General features: G+C 43.0%; 2 protein-coding genes across 10 annotated transcripts in view; one reads left to right on the top strand and one right to left on the bottom strand.

The window, feature by feature from the left end:
- The first annotated feature begins 5,984 nt into the window (after positions 1-5,984).
- Positions 5,985-26,862, top strand: part of LOC111871052 (acid sphingomyelinase-like phosphodiesterase 3a) — a 513,318-nt gene continuing 492,440 nt past the window's right edge. Inside the window, exons 1-3 of one of the 9 annotated variants that reach the window (XM_033754084.1) lie at positions 5,985-6,211; positions 6,299-6,403; positions 7,742-8,491. The gene's annotated coding sequence lies outside the window, so the exon portion shown is untranslated. Of the gene's footprint in view, positions 6,404-7,715; positions 8,492-26,862 lie in introns of all 9 variants that reach the window. The other 8 variants (XM_023863803.2, XM_023863804.2, XM_023863799.2 and 5 more) reach the window with 8 other exon arrangements.
- LOC111871054 overlaps positions 23,127-26,862 on the bottom strand; it is a 33,700-nt gene continuing 29,964 nt past the window's right edge. The window contains exon 3 of the mRNA XM_033754086.1: positions 23,127-23,278. Within this exon, the coding sequence (XP_033609977.1) occupies positions 23,183-23,278 (96 nt within the window). The 3' untranslated portion in view covers positions 23,127-23,182. The remainder of the gene's footprint in view (positions 23,279-26,862) is intronic.

The raw sequence follows: 26,862 nt of genomic DNA, 5'->3' as shown, positions 1-26,862 counted from the left end.
GTTTCGGAAGAACATATGGCCTCCATCTTCAGGGTAGAAGAAAAAATATAAGAAATCTGCAAGCGAAGAGACCGTGAGAACTGGTATAAGCAGACTGCTTTTACCGGTTCTCACGGTCTCTTCGCTTGCAGATTTCTTATATTTTTTCTTCTACCCTGAAGATGGAGGCCATACGTTCTTCCGAAACGTCGGTTAACACCACATATACACGGTGCCAAATCCCAGAAAACTGCTTTCTTCAATTTTTTTACCTTGGCACTACAGCCCCAGTGGGCCTAGGCCTACCTCCATGAGCTTCTCCGTTCACTTTCGGTTTTTCTAGATCTTACACATTCGGTAGGACTCCTTGGGCGGGTGATCAGCTCGTCGCAAGGCATCTACCTGTACACAAACACAGAAAAACGCACATACGCACACTAAACATCCATGCCCTGAGTGGGATTCGAACCCACGATCCCGGTTTCCAAGCGAGCGAAAACAGTACATGCCTCAAAGTCTATTACCGTATGCAAAACAGCACACGATCAGGCCCTATCCTGAGCCAGATTAATTCAGTCCACCTTATTCTTAGAACCAATCTTAATGTTATCCTTCAAACCAAGTCCAATATTTTTACGTGGTTGCTCCTGCTAGGTACATTGACTAAGATCAGTTATGATTTTATTACCTTTAGGATGCATGTTGTAAATGCACTCACTCATGGAGCTGAGCCCTTCTTGAGAAGCCACCAATTGTGCAGCCACTCAAGCACTTCCCAGCATTTGATGGAACCCGAAGTTTCATTACCGTGTTCACAAGAGCCTGGTCCCTATCCTGAGCCAGATCGATCCACTCCATACCATCCCATCCTACATATCTAAGAGAACAAAAAGCTTGTTACGAAATTTTGTGAATACAACGCGTTTCAATTGTATTGATTTTATCACGTGATAATGTTTAATAGAGAATAATCGTCGTGCAATTTTCTCCGCTCAGACAACATTTTAATTCAGTAAGGCCCAACTAATCCCCTCAAGACCCTATTCTGAACCATCTTGAATCTAGTTCCTTCTGTTAGGTTTGAAGATGCAACTTCGCATCCTTATAAAAGAAGACGTGAAGTTATATAGGTTCATATATTTACGTCATTGATTTTTTAGACAGGAAACGGGTAAGTAACATGTTTAGAAGGGAATGAAAGAAAATATTCCCTGAAATTAATTTTGCGTTAACATATCGTGAATGTAATTCTAATGACGATGCAACTTGCCAGAGTTCATATGTTTTACAATATGCATGTACCTGTTGAACCCTGGGGGCACCATGTTACAAGCCGGAAGATATCGGGATCGATTCCCAGTGACGTCATTGGAATTTTCAATTGACCTAATCCTTTCATCCGAACTATGACCCTAGGGTCGACTCAGCCTCTTAACAGAAATGAGTACCAGGAATCTTCCTGGGGTGTAAAGGGCGGCAGGTGTGTAAGGCTGACAACCTTACCGCCATCTATGAGCCGATTGTCTAGAGAAAATGTGGGAGCCTCGACCTCTCACAACCCTATGGGCCTCCACGGCCTGTTACAAGGATAGCTTTACCTATATTGTGACTCAGTAATTGAAGGCCCACTCTAATATACGAGAAATATATAAAGGTCTGAATAAATGGCAGGCAATTGCCATAGGCATATTAATACTGTGATGAAACAAGCAGCTCTGTGTGATGTAGTGTATTTACATATGCTGTAAAGCTTGATGAAAATGAAAGACTCGTTTCATATATAATGGGACCTTTAATTTGGAGAGGGCAAACTACTACTGTAAACAGAAGTTGATTCAGGTAATTGGTTATTTGGATGGGTAGGTAACAGGGTGCTGAGGCAATTATTTGGTTGAGTTAATTGTTTGTTAGTTGTCAATATCATTGTTTATTTGGTTTGTAACAATTAGGTACTAATTTCTGTGGTTTCTTACGCAGTTCTTTATTTCGTTGTCGGGTGTGCATATAATTAGTCTCGAGTGTGATTACTCTGTTGGATGTTTAGGTAATTTCTTATCAAAGTATTTTTTTGTTTGTGATATTTTTTCATTTGAGCTGCTTAGTTCACACACACACACAGTGTTGATGCAGTCAGGGAATAATGTTAATTTTAAAATGTTAATTTCCTTGTTGTCGAGCACGCAATATCACAATTACTGCGCTGTTTCTATCGATTGCACAGTCAAAGTTGCTACGGTGTTAAACATGAACTTGATAATCGGTATGTAACCTTGTAAGTGGTAAAAACGTCAGCTCAAATCTGTAGCTGTCCTGAATAGAAGCAAACATTCATCTTAAACCTTTCAGAAACTTGTGGTGACATGTGCAAAGCCATACAAAGTAAACGGAGCGAACATATAGGCCTAATGCAATAAATGTTTACCTCCGGACAACATATGAGCTAGTTTCTTTTTCAGGTAGTGTGGACTGTAAATAGCACGCTGCTGGGACTGTACTCTACAGAAGTGACTTAAATCTGATCAGTGTGATTACTGTTAGCTGTTAGGAAAATATGGACTTTTTTGTGAGCTTTCGCTCAACAAGGCCATTTTAAACTAAATTAACCGATCAGCCACTGAACCCAGAATGGAGTTAGGTCATGCACATGGGGGTTGAGCTGGGGACTAAATTTAGTATTCTTGGGAAAACAAAAATGCCTATAGAGATTTAGCTCGAAAACGTGAAATTTAAGACCTTTCAGGACACCCAGGTTTAGATTTCTTTTTCCTTGGCACTACAGCCCCAGTGGGCCTAGGCCTACCTCCATGAATTTCTCCGTTCACTACGGTTTTTCTAGATCTTACACATTCGGTAGGACTCCTTGGGCGGGTGATCAGCTCATCGCAAGGCCTCTCCCTGTACACAAACACAGAAAAACGGACACACACACACAAAAAACATCCATGTCCTATGTGGGATTCGAACCCACGATCCCGGCTTCCGAGCGAGCGAAGACAGAGCATGCCTTAGACCACTCGGCTACTCTGACCGGCAGTGTATAAGAATAATATATAAGAATTCAGTTCGCACCTCACAGGAAACAGATCCGAACCCACGATCCCGGCTTCCGAGCGAGCGAAGACAGTACATGCCTTAGACCGCTCGGCTACCGTGACCGGCAGGTTTAGATTTAACAGTGCTCAAAATTTGCTTTAAAAAGCAAGAGATAAGATATGAGCTGGATTCATCTGGCCCAGGGTAGAGATCAGTGGTGGTGCCTTGTAAAGAAGATAAAAAACCACTTGTTTCATAAAAGGTAGGATATTTTAAGCAGATGAGCGACTATTAGCTTCTAATGAAGAAAAATTCTTCGTGCAGTTAGTTACGTAGCTAGTTCTTCCTTTTGGTTATGATATAACAAGTTATAATAGCTCTCTGATATATGAAACTCGTCAGTTCCAGTGACTGCCCCGCTTAAGAGCAACATCACGAGTGTGAATTCCCGTCAGATCCATGGACGATTATTGCAGTCTTACCTGTTTATGTGCGACAACCAAACGAAAGTGCCCTACGGCACGTCTAAGTGGAAATAGACAATACTACAAGGAAAAGTAGACCCTGGCTATGGGCAAATAATCACATCGGTTCATCAGTGGAAAGACGAATTAGGTTGAACATTTTAAATTTCGTGACTTAATTTCTTGGAACGATATTCCAAATTCACTTTCAAGTTAGGCGTGTTCCGCTCTTAATTTCAATTCTCCATAGACAGCCTCGCTATAGAGCACATGCCTCATTTGAAGTGCCATGCCGCAACTACAGCATGTCTCGCAATTGAGTAGGTTCGTCCTGTTACTAACTGACTGATAATAATATAGAGCGGATTTATCGAATTCCCAGAAAATCCAAATAATTGTAACCCCAGGCTGACCAGAACATTCCAGAGACAATTATGGCCAAGGCTACTCGCTGAAATATCAGAAGTTTCAATTTAAATTTAGTTACAATGAATTCGGAAATAATTTTAAAATGCATTCGATTATTCACCGGGAAGACTTCTGTTTTCTATAAGTCCTACCAGTCAGACGGCGGATAGAATCGTGACACTGCTTGGTAACGTCCCGATGAACAGGTTTCCGCAACAATAGAGGAATTCCTGGAAACGGTGTTTTCTGTGCTGTCCATTCCGAGGTTATAGAAGATGGCCACCGGCCGAGTAGACAGTCCACCCGTGTGGAGGCGGTGTCGAATACCTCCACCGTGACCCTGCGAGTCATAGGAGGCGACGACAAGGGAAGGCTCAAAGGTGAAACAGTAAAATATGGTCGCGAGTACCAAGGGACTTGGACCCGAGAAAGACTGTGCTGGTAAGGGCCAGCAGCATATACAAAAGACAGACCCGTCTTCTAGTCAGAGAGGAGGCGGTACAGAAACAAGACCGTAACTGTCAAACGGTAGTAATTAATCTGGGGCTCGACACCAAGACTTACTGACTGACTGACTGACTGACCATCAGTCGCAATGTGAATTTGACTTTGACTTTGACTTTGACTTTGAGTAGACAGTCATTGGGAGTATTCCGTGTGGAGGCGGGTTCGAATACCTCCACCGTAGCCTTGCGAACCGTAGGAGGCTACAGAAAGGGAACCCAGTACCTGGGGGTACAACTGGGCCACTCATTTCCTGGATGATATAAATACGGGGACCTGGCCCTCCAGGTTGAGGAGTCTCGATTCTGAGCGAGTAAAATGTGGTCACGAGTTTCGCTGAACTCGGACCCGAGAATGACTGCTCTGGCGAGGGCCAGTGGCAATTGTATACGACAGACTCATCCTCTCGTCCGACAGGTTGTTACATAAGGACTATGATCGCAAAGGTTTAGTTTAAAAAAATGCTGGTTGCGAGTCTCAAGGGGCTTTGCGCCAAGACTAACTGATTGGCGGTAAACCGCTGGTCGTAAAGTAACTCTGACTCTTACTTTGACTGTCAACAGTCAGTCATGAGATGAGAGTTAGTCGCCGTCATGAGTTAGTTGTGAGCTGGCTAAAGGCCTGCAACGATGTGAGTAGAAGAGGCTACTGTTGGAATCAGTTACCAGGCAACGACTGGTTAAGACATAGCAAATTGAGAAGACAGCATGTGCTGTAGTGAGAAGTAGAATGCGTGAATTATTAAGTTATAATAACTTGCAGTTACGGTTTGTAAGTGTTCAATAGAATGAATAACCAATCGAAGCCCCGTGTTTAGTCACTACAAGTGACAGTATCTTAAAATAAGTCATGAACTCTTCCTATCTGTTCCTTTCCAAATCCCACAACTGCCATTGAATTGATTGCTTCAGTAGCATCCCGTCAGACTTGTAATATTTCTGCCATAGCACCTGTTTTCTGGCTTCTCGGTTTTGCCGGGCCTACCAGTCCAGTGCTTCAAGTGTACTTTGAAACAGGTGAAGAGTGTTGCCTTCTCCGTACCTTAAAATTCTGTCTGCTTGAACTTTCCAGCATTCATTTGCCAGTAATTAAATTCGCTTAGTTGGGGGTGGAGTCCAGTTGGGTCCACTCGGCACGGCGGCCACTGATTGACCTATTGTAGCCTGTCCCGGGTGATTATGATGACGGAGAATTTGTTGGAATGAAGACTGACAGGGGAAACCGAAGTACTCGGAGAAAACCCACCCCTGCGCCACTTTGTCCACCACAAATCCCACTTGACCAGACCCCGGGATCGAACCCAGGCCGCCGTGGTAGGAAGCCAATGACTAACCGCTTGAGCTATGGCGCGGCCAACATTAGCCACTAACCCCTGAAATGAATATGGCGTTATGAAAGAACTATCACCATGAGCACCTCGTGAACAAGTGCCATTTGGGATCGAACAAAATATCTCTGCATCGCTTGGTGACAACAATAATCAGGACGGAACTATTGTGACGTCAGAGGGTTCTGCGCCTTGAACGGCAAGGGGCGGGCCCTCGCGCAGGACCCATCCCGGCGCTCTCTCGACGCCACAAGAGTTTCAGTCGGGCGCCGGTAGAGACCTGTGCAACAGAGCATACCTCTCCCTCCTGCCAGGAGACCTCGACACGGTGGATCAGGACCATCAGGACAGTGCTACAGTGACAGGAGGACATGACAATTATAACATTCGCTTGACTTGTCCCATAGGTCGTCGGTAGTATAGGGACGTACTGTCTGTCATTTATATATTCGGACGTGTTGACGCTTGTCTGTGCTCGCGATGTATTTCAGACATGGTAACAAATGTAAACGTGCTTAATGCTAAGTTTTGCCAGAGATATAACTTGGTCCTTAGGTTCTAAAGTTGAAAGATGTGATCTCAGGTTGTGATTTGTTAATTAGTGCTGCAAGTTTTCGCTGTGTAAGCCTCTTCTTTGTACCACGTTAAACAAAAGCAACACAGTCAATATTTCAAGAAGGAACTGAAGGTGATTGTTATATACAATGTATTATATTTTTGTTTGTCTGTCTGTCTATCTTTATATCTTTTTAAGTTGATCCTCTATTGACTTTTTTTCCCCCCCTTAGCTATGTAAAGTTTTCTGCTTACTAAACCTGTAGATGCTCGGTGAAACACTTTGGATGAGATACCTGCCAAGTGTCTTAAGAGATAAAGTGCTGACACTCGTTGAAGTCGCTGTCAGTTTCGAACCGGCAAACCTCCTTTTGGTAATGTTATCATAACAGAGTTCTCTTGTTGCTGCGCTGCTGTGCAGAGTACCTAACCACTCCCACACGTTCTGTTCGAGAACGCCATGTCCGGCTTCTTGCAATTCGGACGTCCCATTCAGAGTATCAACATTTCGTGTTGTTTGTCTTTTTGAAAAAGTCGTCCACGCAAATGTCGTGTTTCATACAATTATGTCACAAAATTACTATTTACTGCTCACGTGTTAACATTAATAGAAATACGTCACTTACATGTCATGTATCAAGTGCGGAACACTCCAAAAGGCGGCGAAGATTAGTGACGATAAGCCCTTGGCTTATTTTAAGGTTCCGTCCGGTTCGAACCTCAGGTTTTTAGTTAAGTTCCTATGCACTCTGACAAATATTTCGGAATAAAGCTTGAATTAAATACTATTTGCTTTTATTTTTCTCAGTGGCGGCTCTGTTTAGAAAACTTGCTGTATTTGAACCATTAATTTGTAGACTGTTTCTCCGACGTTACCATGAAAGCCCTTGGTGCCTCCTTTCCTTGCACGCTTCGTATGCTCATGTAGGAAACTTTTGTCTTTAATAATTAACCAATTCAGTTTGCTACGTATATCCCCAGCTAAAATTCAAAATTTCGCCGGAAGATTGTATACACGGATGTCGTTTGGTTTTCAGAATAAATTGTGATCCTTTCTGTTAGCAGCATTGAGTGTCCGTTGTAATGGAGATGCGGTGTCTTTTCTGGAGACATATAACTAATTCTTAAATATTACACAAATGGGTTTTATACTGCAGAGTGCTAAATGTTCCATATACCTTCTTTAATATTATCTTATTCATGTATCAACTCTTTCCATGGTGGAACTTGTTTAAATATCTCCTGCTAGTATGTAGCTGTATTAATAAACTTCTGATGTTAAAAAGACGAGGTCACTTGGTTGTGGATTGCAAGAGATATTTCTTTACATAATCACAAACCCCGAGTAAAATCAGATATGGCAAGCCATTGTTTGCAAAGGAAATGCCATGGAAAGGGTGCGTAATTGAATATTGCTCTGGAGAAATTCTTACTATTGGAGATAGCAATGCTGTTTTGAAACACTGTGTAGTGTGACAACTGCCTTGCAGCGCCAGCGTTTACACTCTCTGTGCTTGAGATTATAGAGCGACAGTGTGTGTTCTACGAAGGTCGCTATCAACTCAGGGAAGGGGGCAGCAGCGGTTGAACTGTTCTTACGACGGCGGGCAAACGTTGGCGGCAGTTGCAGTGAAGATGAGGTTATATTCGCGATTCGTGGATTTGTTTCAGACGTACTACTGGGCTGAATGAAACTAAAAATGTTGTTTTTACGTGTCATCAGACTTTCTGACATGCTTATGACTCATTCTATAGCTAAGTGTTGACGTGGTAATATTATATTATGATAGAGATATTTTGCTACGTACGCGATGTGGCGACAGACACTCTGAGTTTCGTGTATCATGCAGTAGTTTATGTCTTGCGTGGATGCTAATGAAGTCACTGAAATTGTGTGGTGATTAAATATTGACAGTTCAGATTTCAAACTGCGTTGTTGTGACAAGAGTGTGAACACAGTGGAATGGGCCAGAGAATGTGACATTATCGTAACTTTATTAGTGAATACTGGACTGCATTTGTGATTTGCTTCCTAGGAACTAGGAACAATAGCAATTTTCCACTGCAACAGTTCTCTGACTACACCTTCATAACACTGAATTTGATTGACGGCACAAAAGGGGAAGGACGGAAAGCCTGACAGACACCATTCAGACGAGCAGACTTCCCTCCCCCCATCAACTCCTGCGAGGCTCATCGTCTCAGAAACCAACAAGGTTAGGTGAGTCATGTTTCTTGCTACATAAACTAGCTTATATATATAACATAACCTCACTTTCTGCCGAAAGAAATACATCAGAAGCTGGTATGTGCGTGTTATGTTAATTTATTAGACGAAAAGGCAAATATAAATGTAACTAACATGCTGTTTGAAAATGCCGCAGAGTTCAAGTACTACAGAAACCAAATGAACAGTGAGGCAGTACGTATATAATATACTTAAATATCAGCAGTAAAAAAAAAGATAAGTAGTTATTCGCGATTATATTACCAGCAGATAAAACGCAGGGAATCCTTTGTCTTTCACTGTCCTATTTAGAAACTCAACAAGAAAATCAGGTGGGACTGCATTTAAATGGGACACATCAGCTGCTGGACTATGATGATGGTGTGAATCTACTTTTTTCCCCCCTTGGCACTACAGCCCCAGTGGGCCTAGGCCTACCTCCATGAACTCCGTTCACTTCGGGTTTTCTAGATCTTACATATACGATAGGACTCCTTGGGCGAGTGATCAGCTCGTCGCAAGACCTCTACCTGTAGACAAACACAGAAAAACGCACACAAACATCCATGCCCTGAGTGGGATTCGAACCCACGATGTCAGCTCCCGAGCGAGCGAAGACAGTGCATGCCTTAGACCGCTCGGCTACCGTGACCGGCGGTGTGAATCTACTGGGAGATAAAAATACCATAAAGAAAAGCACACAAACTTTATTTGATGCTAGTAATAAGGTTGGTCAAGAAATAAACACAGAGAAAAGAAAGTATATGTTGCTGTCTCGTCACCAAAATGCAGGGCAAAATCAGGACATAAAGATAAGTAACAAATGTTTCGAAAATGTGGCACAGTTCAGATAATTGGGAACGACTGTAACAAATGAAAACCTAATTCAGGAGGAAATTAAGAGGAGATTGAATTCGGATAATGCTTGCTACCATTCAGTCCAGAACCTTTGGTCTTCCTGTCTGCTCCCTAAAAACATAAAAATTAGAATACACAAAACTATAATCTTGCCTGTAGCTCTGTATGGGTATGCAAATTGGTCTCTGACATTAAGTTAGGAAAACAGACTGAGGGTGTTTGAGAACAGAGTGTTGAGGAGAATATTTGGACCGAAGGGAGATGAAGTAACAGGAGGTTGGAGAAAACTGCATAATGAGGAGCTTCATAACTTGTACTCTTCTCCAAGTGAAATTAGAATGATCAAGTCAAGGAGGATGAGGTGGACAGGGCATGTAGCACGAATGAGGGAGAAGAGGAATGCATATATGATATTGGTGGGAAAGCCAGAAGGAAAGAGACCACTAGGAAGACCAAGGCGTAGGTGGATGAACAGTATTAAAATGGTTCTTAGAGAGATAGGATGGGATGGTATGGATTGGTTTGATCAGGCTCAGGATAGGGACCAGCAACTGATGCCGTCTGTTTAATTTCAGTCCCACCTGGTTTTTCTGGACCTTTATAATGGCATATTATAAAGCAAAGTTGAAAAAGAGTGGCGATTATTCATCTCCTTGTTATAGACCATTATGGTTCGGAAAATTATCAGACAGGTGTTTACCTATACGGTCTGTACTATACGCATCGTTTAAACACGTTGTAATCTGCCTGACTAGTTGCATGAGTATCCAAACTCTATCATAGTATTGTACAACACTTCCCTCCTAACTGGTAACTCCTCTTAAAGTCATTTATTCGTCTATACAGGTCTCTATGTTCTTGTTCTTACTGTTCACTGCCAGCGCATCAGTTTTGTCTTTCAGATTGTCGCCATTTCTTTTTGCTTGGATGCTGTAACTACTGCAATTTGGCTTGTTTTCTTTGTTCTAATAATTTTTAGCATCCTTCATCGAACTATGGCTTATGATTCTTCAGTTCATAAGAACCTAGACTATCTCGGGCAGAAATTTTGATATTCTCTCTAATAGTTTCTCAAGCTTTATTAATATGCACCTCAGTGTCTAAGTTTTCCAAAGCTGCTAACCTATTTCACGTGTATAATATTAACTTCTAGGAAGATATATTTCCTTTCAAATATACACGCGTTCTTGAGCTGCCAGAACACCCTGTCAGCGTCAGCCCCGCGTATTTGTAGCTTTTGGAGAGACAGCGTCCTGTATATTAAGTCATCAGGGGGTGTCGTGGTCACCCACCCTGGGGATACCTTACCTATGAGTTCCAGTGACCAGAGAAGGAACAGGTACAGCAATTCTGTAGATCAGCTGTAAGGTTGTTCGGAACAGCGTCCTAAGAATTATGTAAAGTACGCACGTCATCGGCACTATGCTATAAGCCGGAAGGTCGCGGGTTCGATTCCCGATAAGGTGGATTATTCAATTGACCTAATCCTTCCAGCCGCACTATGGCCCGGGGGCCGACTCAGCTTCTAAATAAGTACCAGGAATCTTCCTGGGGGGTAAAGGCCGGCCGGCGCGTAAGAATGACAACCTTTGCCCGGGGATCAGCCCGTCGCAAGGCTGCTACTACACACAGAACAACACAGAATAAACACACACAGACATCCATGCCTCGAGTCGGATTCGAACCCACGATCCCAGTGTTCGAGCTGCCGAAGACTGTTCATGCCTTAAACTGCGCGGCCAGTGTGATCGGCCCTAATAACATGAACCCACTTAAACAATATCGCTGTACGCTTACTATATTAAATTTCAGTTTACGATGCATGTTGTTCAGCTGCAGAGAACAGAAGCCACATCTGCCTACCAGTATGATATATTTTATCGCTACCTGCTCGCTACGTTGCTACGTGCAGCCAGTAGACATTTTCAATGATACCTTATCCTTCAGCCTCCCCGCAAGCTTTTACTCGCGTGACGTACGCAAGGCAGGGGCAGAAGATACCGTGGAAAGGCAAGAAGATAAAATACTGCATGCGCGAATGACCAGTAAGTTTCGTCGAATGCACCAAATATAATTTAAGAACATAAAAGATTGACTTTATATTCTTCGGCTACTGCTGGTCTTCATCAGAAGGTGTAGCTGACGCTAAGAGGAATACTTTGTATGTATGTTGAACATGGATTGCCGTAAGGGGATTCTACAAGCATTTGAAATCGAGACTAGGCTAACATATTAAGGTGAATATAAATAAGCGAAGATAAAACGAAGATAACAATTTGTCTATGTACTTAATTAGTTAAGCACTACGCCATGAAGAATTACGGGGAAATGGAAGTATAGGTTCACCATTCTTGACGTCAGCATTAGATGGAGGTGAATTTTCAGCTTCAGGTTCCAGCCGCTTAACCCCCGGGGAAAGAGCCCCTGGTGTCCCGTTGGATAGCAGTCTGAGTGGGTCCCAGAGCCGGTCGGGACGTCATGGAGAAGAGAAAAAGCAGTTGTCCCTGTCGGGAATCGAAGCCAACCGACCAGGCCGTAGTCCGTGATTATCCCGATTGAGGCATCGCGTATCCTAATTAAAAATAGACAGTGTTATTGAAATAATTAGTTTCACTTAACATTAATTCAGAATTTTGATATTTAATGTATATAAGCGGTTGTGTTCATGTACTCCCTACATGTTCATGTATCGAGAGATGTAACGGCTAACGGCTGAAGATATCGCTTAAGACAAAGCACCACGTGTTATCACATGGTAAGTGTGGCTATAGACGGGGTTCTGGATTTATTGAACTCTTAAACAACTCGTGACTACACGTTACGGATCACTGTCACACAAAGACTGTTGTTCTCAGTCACGGTCTTCACTGCTCTGCTCGGCAGCGTCTTCCAACAGTGGACTTTCCTCTGCTTCCAGGCTCACGTCCTCGCAGGCTGGCGGCCCTCTCACACCATCCACCTACTCTTCTAATTATCCTCTCAAGATTGTCCCGCAATCAAGTCAAGTGACTGACGGTCAACAGTAAGTCTTGGTGTCGAGCCCCATCTGAGGCTCATGACCACATATTTATTACTCTTTTGACAGTTACGGTCTTGCTTTTGTGGGGCGCCCTCTCTGACAAAAGGACGGGTCTGTCTTTTGTATTTGCTGCTGGCTCTTGCCAGCGCAGTCTTTCTCTGGTCCGAGTCACTTGGCACTAGCGACCATATTCTGCTGTCTCACATTTGAGCCTTCCTTTTTCGTCGCCTCCTACGAATCGCAGGGTCACGGTGGAGGTATTGGATCCCGCCTCCACACGGGGATATCATATCACGGGGATAATTGCAGCTGGTTCTCGTTATATAGCTTTGGCACGGACGCCACATAAATCGTCGCTTCCAACAGTTCTTCTATTGCTTGTGTATCTGTTGCGGCGATCACGTGACGGCCACTGAGTCGTCGTCTAGCAACGAGCATGTTTGCAGACCCGTTCCCTGACAACGGCTGTCTCGGCTGGCTTCACAACTCTGGCTTTTACCAGACGTGCCACAGTATTCTTAAGCACAGCACGAGATTGTCTTTAACTCAGTATAAAGCACCCATCATACATTGTGCAGGAGCCAAAGTTGCAGAATTCAGAGCACACGTTGTCCGCCACTTTTGTGACACAGTAGTCATGGGAGACTTGGTTCAGCTTTTTTTTTATTGCTAGTTGGGTGGGACTAAGTCCCTTGTACTGCGGCCACTTCTGGCCTGTTGTACCAGCCCCAGATGATAGGTGAGAGTGAAGGAAACCGAAGTACTCGGAGAAAACCTACCCCAGCGCCACTTTGTCCACCACAAATCCCACTTGACCAGACCCGGGATCGAATCCGAACCGCCGCGGTGGGAAGCCAGCGACTAACCGCTTGAGCTATGGCGTGGCATATTGGTTCAGGTTACGTTCTCATAGCACGTCAGTAGAGCCAGAGTGGCGCCACTGATGTCCTTGGCACAACATTCAGTCCCGTAATGATGTGTAAGGGAACGACCGCTATTTAAACTGAGAACCGAGTTTCAGAACCCTGGGGCACATGCCACTGCAGTGAATCAGGACATGGTTCAGGGTTCAGAAAAGCAGAGAAGTGTGGACCTAGGACGGTTTTGCCGGGAGTGAGGCCGCGCTGCTACGTTTACAGCAACGCTAATCTGCACATGAAGAAAAGCGCGCATCTTGTTATGCATGTTAATTTTGAAAACGAGCTTATTTAGGATTTGGGTGGGGAGGGTCTGGATTCAAGCAACGAGCCGCGGTAAGCTGTCTGAGCAAAGAAGCTGCTGGCAACGAGAGAAGGAAATGAATGGACAGTTGAGAAAACACGAGCAGGAGGGGAGAGTGTTAGTTGGCAAGACACAAGGCAATAGATAACCTCTGAGCCTGGCCTCGCCATAGAACGAGGACTAAGGATTGAATAGACCTTTAGTTATTCTTTCTCTTGTAGAGAGGAAGAGGATGACTGAAATCTTTCGTGGTTCCGTAAATGAAATAAGAAGTTTTTTCTTTTTACTTTGGGGTTGAAAGGACTTCCTGAAGGGTCGTGGAATTTTGGCAGCTACTTGGAAAACAGGAGAGAAATTTCATAGTTATACGGACAGAAATGGTAACACTGAATTTATTGGGCAGGAAATTAAATTGGACGCTGTTCTATCCCAGTGCGTTCATGTATCTGCAAACATCAGATACAAAGGAGTTTTGTGATGAAACTAAACGAAGCATACATTCATGAAATAATTGTCATTCAGTTCGAAAAAAAAGTAAAAAGTAAAAGGCTTAAATGTTGCCAGCTGTTTTGTATAGTTGTATAAAGTTGTCTTTCAGTATAATAGAAGAATGTAAGTAGTGTTTGAAATCGGAGGTCTGAGGGAAATGTTAAGGCACATGAAGGAAGATACCGTTACTGTGAAATTTAATACGACGGCATTACATAAATTTGTGGTGTACGTCGATCAGCAAATTTTGTTAGGGTAATTAAATCGAAGAGGATGTGATAAACTTTGACATGAGCTTATGTGATGGACAAGAAACAAGAATTTTGGATCGTAAACCTCGAGGAAAACGACCACTTGGAAAGCTGAGAGTGAGATCTTTAAGAAAATTTATGGGAAAGGAAGGTGAAAGGAAGTAGTTCGGGATCGTGACCAATAGTGGAGTTAGTGACTTTGAAACTGCGGATTCTTGCATCACAAAAATTCTTCAACTGCTGTAATACGCGGTGTATCGATTGACGGATATACGGCGTATAGACATAGGCCTATTGATTTTACCGTGTGAGAGAGAGAGTGAGAGAAAGTTTGAAACTCGCCGTCCGTCTGGCGATCGCTAATGGCATCGTGATAAAGTGAAGAAAGGACCTAGCAGGATGACGGTTATGTTTTTCGTTCAACAGAAATTTCGGTGGAAGGTGACCGGCTAACCTAGTTTCTCACGATTTTCCCCAGTTTGTTAAAGCGAATGCCATAATATTGCCTTCAAATTTCACACGACCTCTCCCATCAAAGTCCTTACCTACTCAAGACAAAAGTCACTCTTCCTTCTATTCCACGTGTTTTAATCCCCACAGTTTGATAAATAGGTTTATTATTATTACAGAAACCGAGAAAACAACTTCCTTCCTGCTGGATTTAAGGTCCTCACAGCAGTCAGTATGGAAAATTCTATCTTCTTGGTTGTAAGTCCGCGTACTCCCGTAGAATTCAACGGTGTTTCAGAAGAAGCTTTATTGTTGTAGAGTAAACTGAGGAAGTAGACAGCTTGGTTTGCCGCCTGCTTAGTGTTACCTCCTCTTCGTCTGTGAAGGTGGTGGCAATATGTTCTTCTGCCTGACCACAAGGCGTTACAACCAAAAAGCCAGAACTCTTGAATATCCTTCCTAGTGAGCTTAATGGAAATACAGTAGAAATCGATACGATCACACAGACAGACAGACAGTCATTCCATTCCGCCTGCATCATCTCTGTCTCCGAGAACACGCCTCAGTTTATAACAATAACTGTCATGTTCGGCTTAATTACAGATTTTATAACTGTATGTTCTCTGAACAGATGTTTTTCCCCAACTCTGTTGTATTAGTAAGATTTGAGGATTTAACGGCGCTGACTATGAAGAATGTCGTCTTCGGAGGAACGTATCGTCTCCATCTTCAGGGTAGAAAAATCCGTGAGCGAGGAACCAGCGTGAGCAGGTGGCTGCAGACCGAAAGTCTGTTGAAAGTTGATAGTTACTCAGCAGATCAGAAAATGTCCGGCTTATATCCATTTCATATAATCCCGCCACTGGACTCCACTCCACACACAAATTTTCGAAGATCAATTTTAATATTTAGCCATATCTATGACTAAGTCTTGTTATTAGTGCCTCTCCGGCAGGCTTTCTAACCAAAATTTTACGCGTATTTTTCGTTTGTCTCATGCGTTGTGCTTATCCTGTCCGTTTCAACCACCTACTTGGTTGGATCACCCTTATAGGTTTGGGATTTTTTTGAATAGTGTAAATTAGGGAGTTTCTTATTATGTCTGCATAATATTATGTCTGTTCTGTTATCCAGTCCAGCTTTTTAGCGCAACCAAAAAGAGAGACTTAAGCACTTCACACTCCTTCCATGTCATCTTATTGTTTAGGTAAATATACTTACCTGTTGCTCTTGTTTCTCTCTGTCTGTGGTGCGTTCTCGGTTTGCAGTGTCGGATGCTGTGTTCTGTCTGATGATGCTTATGTTCTTTGTGAGCGATTTATGGCGGTGTATTGAGCTGGGAGCAATGGCGGAGGCGAATCTCCTGACAAACCACAGCTGCTGCCCTACCTGTCCATCCTTCGCTGCGTGCTGATTAATCGATTGTCGTTAAGCAGTTTCTTTCGCCACTTCCAACGAACATACGCTGGTGATTTTCAGAGTACAGTGTAAAATGATTTTGCTTGTTTTACATCTTTTCAAAGGATATACGTACACGTAAGGATAAGGTACACGTAGATACCCTGGTTTCAAGCCCAGATCAAGTAAGGTGCTTAGAGGGTGTTAAGGAAAATATTCTGTATTTTAATTTTGATGGTAGTATTAGGTGAGTGCTTATCTCTGCTTGACTGTGCCCCGCAAAAAAAATTCTTCAGGGCTCACTGTGTTGGAGGCTGTTCATAATTATCGTTTAGAATTAATATAACCGCCAAGTCAAAAGTACCTCCTACTTTGGCGGCGTTATCTGAGGTGTGGATGGGTAGGGATAGGTAATCCAGGTGGTAAAGGTTTGACTCTGCCTCTAGGGTCGCATTAACAAGGGGAAACATCGGTCATGCGCCATACGATAAGCCATAATGATTCACTTTGATGATAAAGTTCATTTATTATACTCCACCAGTTTATACTCTTAGCAGTGAGTTACTTATTCGTAGGCCGCGCCATAACTCAAGCGGTTAGTCGCTGGCTTTCCACCGCGGCGGCCCGGATTCGATCCCGGGTCTGGTCAAGTGAGATTTGTGGTGGACAAAGTGGCCCTGGGGCAGGTTTTCTCCGAGTACTTCGGTTTCCCCTGCCAATCTTCATTCCACCAATTGCACCACACTCACCCTCACCTATCATCTGGGGCTGGTACAATAGGCCAGAAGTGGCCGCAGTACAAAGGACTTAGTCCCACCCCTCTAGCAATAAAAAATACTTATTCGCAGAGGCCTAATGTGAAGTGATCAGTTTCTGCCGCTTATCAGTTTAGCAGATACGTGAATATTAAATTATTGTAACAAACTTCTGGAGTCGCGGCACGCCTCCGTTAGCTTGTGAAGTTGCAACCAAAAGCCTCGCGAGGTGGCTTGCACCAGCGACGCGTCAGCCCTCCAAGAAGTAGCGGCAGACGCTAACACAACAAACTAACTTGCTGAATTGGAACAGAGTTTCTCGACCTTACATCGAATGTAGGCATTCCTGTTGGTTAAAACCAACGGAAGGCCCGTCATCCTATGCAATGCATTTCCATATCTGAAAGCCGTCAACTCTCACCGGGAGGACCCTTCTTAACTTGACTTATGATCAGGGAAATGGCCTTGTGCTCAGATTTCTGGCTTCGAACCCCACAGAAGAGATCCAAGATCCGCGACATACTCGCATACTTCGAGCCAATTAATAAATCAGAATTTAAACGATAGAACGTGCCTATAATTTTAGGCTGCTGCCTTAGATTAAGGCCTCCGTAGTCTGTTATGGCTCTAAGCATAGCTTCTAAGGTTACGTTTAAATAACTTTCGTTAAGATATAACTACAAATTTTACGACAAAAGTTGTAAAATTTGGCGTCTATGGACATTCAAGGGGTTTCTTCCCTGTGGGGTGCTATTCAGAAAGTAGGTCAAGTCTTGGAACACGGAGAATTTTCTTTTCTTCCTATATATTCCAGAAATATTATTCGTTATGTGATATTTGCAGTTCTCATGGCGGTAAGTCAAACCTGCTGTCTTCATCTCCATCTGAAGATGGAGGCGGTAGGTTCCCACAAAGCATCAGTACCTCTCTACCAAAGTACGCACATAGTGCACTGGCCAGTACTTCAGTTAACACATATGGAAAGAAGAACTAGCACTTCTCAGAGTGCCTTAATTTTGCAGAAAGCAGTCTTCTGGGATTTGGCACCGTGTATATGTGGTGTTAACCGACGTTTCGGAGGAACGTATCGCCTCCATCTTCAGGGTAGAAGAAAAAATATAAGAAATCTGCAAGCTTTTACCGGTTCTCACGGTCTCTTCGCTTGCAGATTTCTTATATTTTTTCTTCTACCCTGAAGATGGAGGCGATACGTTCCTCCGAAACGTCGGTTAACACCACATATACACGGTGCCAAATCCCAGAAGACTGCTTTCTTCATAGTCACCGCCGTGAAAGCCTCAAATCTTACCTTAATTTTATTTGAAATTCTCCTGTCTTCTGTTCACATGAAACATTTCCGGAGCCATAGTTTCAAGTTACCGGGCCCGAGCCTCTGCTCTGGTACAGAGCACCGCATCTGTGGTGCTTGGGGTCCGAGGTACTCGTGTTGCTTATGTAGAATCCCATTATTTTCTCATATCGATATTAAGGTAAAAAAAGGTAACGCTATCCCTGTAACAGTCAATCAAGGCCCATAGGTTTCTGAGACATCGAGGCTTCCATATTTTCTCTATATAATCGTTTCACAGATGGCAGTAAAGTTAGCCTTAGGCGCCGGCCGCCCTTTACCCCCAGAAAGATTCATGGTACTCATTTCTGTTAGGGACTGAGTCGACCCCAGGGTCATAATACGGCTGGAAGGATTAGGTCAATTGAAAAATCCACCTCATCCGGACTCGAACCAACGGACTTCCAGCTTGTAGTATAGTGCTCTCCCATCACATTGATATTAGCCTGTATTAAATTCATCGTTTAATTCGTAGGAAATGTAATCACTGAACAAAGCGGAATATCGCTGCAGCGCGATGCGATGTTCGTTTCGAAGTCTGGCTATTTATTTCTCTCCGAATTGAGACGCTGTGTTCTGCGTGTCTGCCCCTTGACGCTGCAAAATAATACATCACGTGAAACGGGTTCATGTTAGCGCCAAATGGGGTCCCTATTGATTGGGTGCTTTAAGGGTAGCACGAAATGGAAATGGCCCACTTTTGTGTCCGGTGACACGCGCTGTCTCAGAAGCCTAGCTAATTCTTCACAGCGCTTCTGACATTTCCTACCAAATATTTTCCAGTTCACATAATCAGTGTCACATCTTCCGACGCCAAATAAGCTCTACGGTATATGCAGGTTTACAAACCTAACAGTAATAATTTCATACGTGTCACATAACTGAAGAGAAGTCGCTTTCTGTCCTGCTATTCGCGTGTCAAGTGTGATTTATCACGATGTGGCTATATACCCTGTCATACCTCACGATATAATTAAGCTTCAAGGAAGAGAGTAGACAACAAAAGAAAAACAATGTTTCTTCAAGTATCTTTAGAGAGAATAATTTAAGAAATGTCACCAGTGTACAATTAAATTTGGAAGAGGCGGGAGTAGTAACCTGCCCTATACTTGTCGGTTTTCTCACTTTGTAAATAGACGAAAAAAAAAAACTTTAATTGGAATGGACATTCTAGCAGTGGATTTTAAATTGCCTTGTAGCTGTATTTGCAAGGAAATTTTCTGGCAGGGTACTTAAATTTTAGTGCGAGATGCAAGAAGAATGTAAGTATTAAATTGATTAAATAAACGGCAAACATAGAAACACAGTATTATATTTCAGCATCCTGTTACACTCACACAATATATATGGACAAATACCGTCTTAAGTGCAACAATTTTATTGTAGTTTTTACTTCTTTTTCCTCCTCCACACTACATGTTTCGGCCCTAAATGGCCATCATCAGGTGTGTATCACTCACGTAACTGTTACACTGCTTGTTAAAAATGTAAAAATCCCAGTCTTTCTAATTGTATAAAATCTTTGTTAATCTACACGCGTCGATTTGATTTTTAAATTAGCACTTTTTAAACCTTAATTCAAGTTAAAATGTCTATAAGATCTTTGTTCTCTTTCTTTTTCAAATTAAAATTTTTCAGGGTACATGCCCTATATCTACGGTGCTGCAGCGGCCACTTCTTGTTTTTTACGCTGTTCATGTGTTGTTCAGTGTAGGCGCTCTCTGTGTGTGTCGCTGCTTATCTTTAATACGTAACAGTTACGTGAGTGATACACACCTGATGATGGCCATTTAGGGCCGAAACATGTAGTGTGGAGGAGGAAAAAGAAGTAAAAACTACAATAAAATTGTTGCACTTAAGACGGTATTTGTCCATATATATAGAAACACAGAATGTGCAGTTTAACTCTGTTTTTTTCTATCCCTGGAACAGGCCGTGAAGAACCATAGGGTTGTGAGACGTTGAGGGTCCCACATTTTCTAGACAATCGGCTCACATATGGCGGTGAGGTTGTCAGCCTTAAGCGCCGGCCGCGCTTTACTCCCCAGGAGCATTAATAAAGAAGTTAATATTTAAGCAGAATTTCTTTTGCTTGACTTCTGAACCGTCAGTCCTCTGAATTTCTTGCATGTATATTTACAGTTGCACATTTGTGTAATAATACAAGCAGCAATCTATATGCACACATATACGAGCTCCGCATTTCAGGCGCCCTACATTCGTTTTCACTGTGACATCGCGGGCTACCCTCTCGACAACGCAGTCATTTCGCCGAAGCCAATGCGTGTTGCCACTTGTGTCCGCCATGTTTCTCGCCTCTGGTAACATATGCTGGCCCTATTTCAGAGCTGTTTTCCTCGTTAGACAAAGACGATCTTCTCAGCGTGAAGTTTTTGGGCTACACCGTGAAGGGAGAATGCAACCACTCAAATTGTGTCCGAACTAACAGCTGAAGCAGTTTTAACCTCTTCCACGAGAGGCGTCCGGTGTGATAATTCTTATTGCGACCACCTAATACACGAAACTGTTCTACTGTATACAGTATATGACCGAGATTCGAGGTAGAATTCAGAATGTCCGGGTTCAAATCTTTGCCAGGAGACCGGTTATGAGGAGAGTTTCCACTAATTAAGCCCCGCGCCTTCAAGACGTTCTAAATCATCCCCCTTACAGACTTCAGCGTCAGTCCCAAGCAACGCTATGGGCCTCCAAGGCCTGTTACGGTGACACCTTTACTTTTACTTACTTTATAGAGTAAAGACGGCTATGTGATTCGTGATAATTTTAAATGTTACTGGCAAAATACCTAAAACAAATAAGAATGAAAGAATACAGACTCAAACCCCAAACCTCTGCATTATAAATCCACAAGTCTCTCATCTCGGCTACCAGACAACTCCCTTCAGACAGTCGTCTTGTGCTGTAGCCATGTCAAAGGGAAGAATCTCAAAGGCTGTCTTTCCAGAACAAAAGCACACTCGAAGAACGGACGAGACGAGTTTATCTTCATTTTCCGTCTACTGTCCACTGATCCCATTTTCCTTCAAATTCGCGTCTCACGTCTTACACTCTGCCCCTCTAACTCGAACACAAACCTAAAATACGTACCATAAAAACGCATCTGATGTAGAACAAGTAGAAGTAGAGACATCTATCATCGAACAATCTTAAAAGAGACATGCAGAAGTAGACACCGCAGCGTGTCCAGTACTGTCTAGCCATAGAAACAATATTAGAGGTTATGAAATGTATGAGAGATTGTTGCGAAATTTCGTCAGTCTTGAAAACAGCGTTCATGTAATATTGCATGCAATGAATTGGTCTGATCGAAGAATGCCGTCTTCTGGGATGTGACGCCGTGTTGATATTGTGTAAAGCGACGTTTCAGAGTAACGTATCGCCTCCATCTTCAAGGTAGAAAAATCCGCGAGCGGGGAACCCGCGTGAGCAGAGAACCTCGAAGGATTTTCAAGAAATCTGGCACTGAACAGTTTAATTAAACTTAAGGTAAAGCTGAAGTTCTCCCTGTGCTTAACTAACCAAGCACTATGCCATGAAGGCGTATGGGGGAGTGGATGAATAGATCCACATTTTCTTGACCTCGGCACAAGTTGATGGTGAATGGTCAGCTTCGGGCCCTGCCGCTTTACCCCCAGGAAAAATCCCCCGTTGGGTGGACCCCAGTGTCGGTGTGGACGACGTGGAGAAATGGAAATTCTTGAGCCTATCGGGACTCGAACTCCGACCCCTCGGTCGTCCAGCCCGCAACCAGTCGGTATACCGACTGCGCTATCCCTGCTCCCTCTAAAGAACTGTCACGATTGGAAATTCATGAGGCTATAAGAGAAAGAAAGCACCGTAATTGATACGCTGTGTGTCGGCTACATTCGCTGTCCCTTTATTGGTGGCAAGAAATCTAAACACTTCCCACTCTACGCAAGTCGATCCAGTGTATAGAGGACAGTTACGGTTTCGTGTCACTGTGATAGACGAGCGAATACGGGTTTGTATTGTCAACTTTCTGAACATGAAATGTAACGCCTACGTTTTTAATAGCATGTATCACGGTGGCCTCTACAACTCGTAACGTAAGTGGGCTGTGATGTGTCAGAATGTTTATGTTAACACTTTAAGAGCAATAAATCTCCCGCCACTGTTGAGGACTGTTCTTATAGTACCTAGATATATGGACAGTCAAATGTGCATACAGAATTTGATAAAATTCTGGGAAGACTGAGAGATTAAAAACTTTGTTTAAAATAAAGAATAATTCATACAGCAAAGAAACGGTTCGGTTATTGAACTATTTATAAAATGGACAATAAAAATTGCTGTGGTAGGCACAGTTATCGAGGAATCTCACTCATATAAACTACATCCAACATTGTATGCAAAATTCTTCTCCCAAAATTAATTTCATTTTTATATGAAGTTATTGGAATCCTCAGAGTGAATTTCAACACAACAGATCAACTATTGATAAGGTATTTTTCATTTGTCAAATAAATAAAGTAGGAGCGCCGTTGGAGAGAAAATGCTTATATCAGATTATAAAAGGTCATCAGCTCTGTCCAGTGTGATTAATACATTTTTCCTCCCCTTTTTAATCTTTCATTCTTGACACGTTTCGGTCTGAGAGAGCATCTTCAGAAAGATATATCAATACAAATGGAAACTATTATTACATTGTGATTGATCAATAACAATACATACATACAGTATCAACACAATACATGGATATAGACTCTGCTCCTTTAACAATTACAGCGATGAGCTTGAATACATTTAAATATATATAAATTATTATAATTAGCTTATTTACAAGGGTGGCTTAAAAAGAAAAACTTTGTTAAAATCTAGAACCAATCTGGTTCGTGTACTTTTTACTGCCTCCCTTTAAAGGAAGTTGAGTGTCTGCCGCGTCGTGGTTCTGTTGTTTGATGAATAGGACTCTTTGGTGTTGTCCTGCTGTTCGGGCCGCGTTGTGTTCTGCTAAGAAGGGGAAGAGAAAATATCAATCACACTGGGCGCAGTTGATAACATTTTATAATATTGCTAATGTGACGGACCAGAATGAACCGAATCAAACTTATATCAGACATTTATTGTTTTTTCCTTGGCACTACAGCCACAGTGGTCCTAGGCCTACCTCATGAACTTCTCCGTTCACTTCCTTGGGCGGGTGATCAGCTAGTCGCAAGGCTCTACCTGTACACAAACACAGAAAAACGCACACAAACATCCATGCCATGAGTGGGATTCGAACCTACGATCCCGGTTTCCGAGCGAACGAAGACAGTGCATGCCTTAGGCCGGTCGGCTAATGTGACCGGCAATGTACTCGTATAGGAATAATATATAAGAATTCAGTTCGTACCTCACAGAAAACAGATCCGAACCCACGATCCCGGTTTCCGAGCCAACGAAGCCAGTGCATGCCTTAGACCGCTCGGCTACCGTGACCGGCAGTGTATAAGAATAATATATAAGAATTCAGTTCGTACCTCACAGGAATCAGATCCGAACCCACGATCCCAGCTTCCGAGCGAGCGAAGACAGTGCATGCCTTAGACCGCTCGGCTACCGTGACCGGCAGTGTATAAGAATAATATATAAGAATTCAGTTCGTACCTCACAGGAATCAGATCCGAACCCACGATCCCAGCTTCCGAGCGAGCGAAGACAGTGCATGCCTTAGACCGCGCGGCTACTGTGACCGGTATCAGACATTTATAGACCCCTCAAAACTCCATACTTTGATTTGGAAAGAAATAGTGGACAAGATTTTCCATTAAAGCAGACATGCTAATTAAACACACGCTTTAATGGAGCCAACTGGCCAACATATCAGTGAATGGAGGACGGTCAAACAAACGGTACAATTAACTACTTCTAGTGTAATTAAGTAATATGAAGTTTATTGGAGTACAGGATTGTTACAGGTATGATACGGATTCACGTTACCTTCTTCATGACCTCTCGCTGGGGAAAGGATCAGGGGAGGAGCGCGGCGCAAGACGCTCTTCAATTATTCACACTGTTGTGATGATACCCGTCGCTTCTCTGTCAGATTATCGCTTCTGAGTTGCTCGGGCCGTTATGATCAATAACACAGTCGCTTCATGTTACAAGCAAAATGCCATGAAAGGGAGAAGCGTTCTCTGTTTCACGCCTCCTGAGTGTCGCACGAAGATATTTCATCTTGGAATTTAATAATCGACTGGTTAACCGATTATCTGACCAGCTCACGGACTGGACGATTGTTTTCCAGACGTACTGTGTCTCTGGTTGGTTGTGGGAATAGTTGGCTAATTAGCTGACTGGCTAACAGTTACAGATAGTCTGATTGACTGCCTCATTGGCTGACTGACTCATAGCATGACTTATTGATAGACTGGGCGATTGTTTTCCAGGCGTTCTGTGTCCCTGGCTGGTTGTGCAAGTAGTTGACTAATTAGCTGAGCGGCTGATAGTTATAGATCGTCTGATTGACTGCATCATTGGCTGACTTACTCATAGCATGATTTATTGATAGACAGCGATTGATTGAATGACACGATTGGTAAGCTGAATGACAAAGCGGTTAACGTCGGCTGATTTTCAGTGGAGTACAAACTCCGCGACCTGTAGTGCGCAAGCGAACTATATTGGCCGAGCGACCGCCGCTTGTCGGCGAAGTTAATGTCAACTTTAGCAGATAGAGAGTGTCGCGTGTTCAACAGAACGGATCTCCACGGCCGCTAATCTCGGTTTTCTAGACCGGATACACGACATTGTATCCCGTACTGTATAAGTATTGAGACTATATGTGTATTGCTCTTCATTCATTAATCAATGGCTCTACAGCCCTTTGTTGGGCCTTGGCCGCTTTTCAGTTTCGTAATCCTATACACAGTCGCTATCACTCCTTGGGAAGGGGATCAGTCGGTCACAAGGCCTCTACCTACACACAGAACAACACAAATGGAGTAAATGCACACAGACATCCATGCCTCCAGTGGGATTGGAACTCACGACCCCAGCGGAGCAGGCGGAGACGGTTCATACCTTAGACCGCGCGGCCACTGTGCTTGGCTAGTATATTGCTCTCAACTCGCATACAAATGGCATTAATATTAAAGAAAATTCTAGTTTCCTATCTCTGAGCAAAGTATTATTAAAAAGAACTAAACAAATATACGTATTTAACAAAACCGTTGTCTCTGACAGGCTTTCATTAGGTCTGCGAATGCCACATTTCATCAGAATTCATTCATTCATAACGGAGTTATTACAGTATAGCGGCAGACATATGGCTGTACTTCTATAGTTACCTGCTCGCTGCTCCTAATGACAAAGCTAAGACAATTCAGGGGACAATAGACGTTGCTCTGTCGCGTTATGTGTGCACCTGGGAACCTCGCCACTCTGCTGCTTGTTTCGCAAATGTGACGTCATTTTGCGAACAAAATAAACGCAGTTGTACTTCACCTTACAGCGGTTATCCCTGCTTCAGGTTCAGCAAACCCCCAATTCGAAATTCGCCTGCAGGTGGGCATTCCCAACTAATGACGTTTCGTAGTTTGCCTGAGTCCCACCAGAAAAATGCTGAAACATTACTTTTACATGGGCCAAGTTCCTTTTTTTTTCGTACATTCCAATCTGAATTAATAATAGCATACACTCATGTTTAAATCGCCTCTGTGGTCTAGTGGTCAGAGTTTCTGGCTACAGATCCAGAGGTCCGAGTTCGATTCCCGGCGCTACCAGATTTTCTGAGAAGTAGAGGATCTGAAACGGGGTCCTCTGAGCCTCATGAGGATAATTGAGGAGCTATTTCAAGGAAATAGCGGCTCCGGTCTAGAAAACCGAGATTAAAGGCCGTGGGGATTCGTTGCGCTGACCACGTGACACCCTCTATCCAACACTAATAATTTAACAACATTAATTCATACTTAATTCACTAAATGTTCGTTAAGTGCTTGAAATGTTATTAAAATTATTGAGGAATGTGTGCATTTATTGTTTGTGCTACGTGTTTAAGCGTCATAGGATCATCTTCGGCAATACGTCTTTCAAGGAACACAAAGCAAAATTACATACACACAACTATGAAAGCGGCACGCCCAATGGGACATGTAAACAGCCGCAATGTGTAAGATAGGAAGAAAATCATCCTACATCATCAGAATTCAAAGAAGTTAATAATAACAAAAACAACATGACTTAATGAATACAATTTGACCCAGCGCACAGTGCAGCGGACCCCTTTAAAAGATACGTTGCATGAAGATGGCCCTATGCGGCTGAAACTTGTAGCATAAACATCAAATTTACATATATTTTAATAAATCTAATGAAATATTAAACATTTAACGAATATTTAATGAATTAATATTTTAAAATTAATGTTGTTGCATTATATACGGAAAACAAGACTGTAAGTTGTACCTCAATGCCACAGGATTCTGAAATATAATATTCATAATAGCACTTACAGTTGAAGAAAGCAGTCTTCTGGGATTTGGCACCGTGTATATGTGGTGTTAACCGACGTTTCGGAGGAACGTCGGTTAACACCACATATACACGATGCC

Source organism: Cryptotermes secundus, unplaced genomic scaffold (assembly GCF_002891405.2).
Source record: "Cryptotermes secundus unplaced genomic scaffold, Csec_1.0 scaffold73, whole genome shotgun sequence".
In the NCBI taxonomy this organism is placed as follows: Eukaryota; Metazoa; Arthropoda; class Insecta; order Blattodea; family Kalotermitidae; genus Cryptotermes; species Cryptotermes secundus.
The sequence above is the reverse complement of the archived record's forward strand: the minus strand, read 5'-3'. Positions and strand labels throughout refer to the sequence as shown.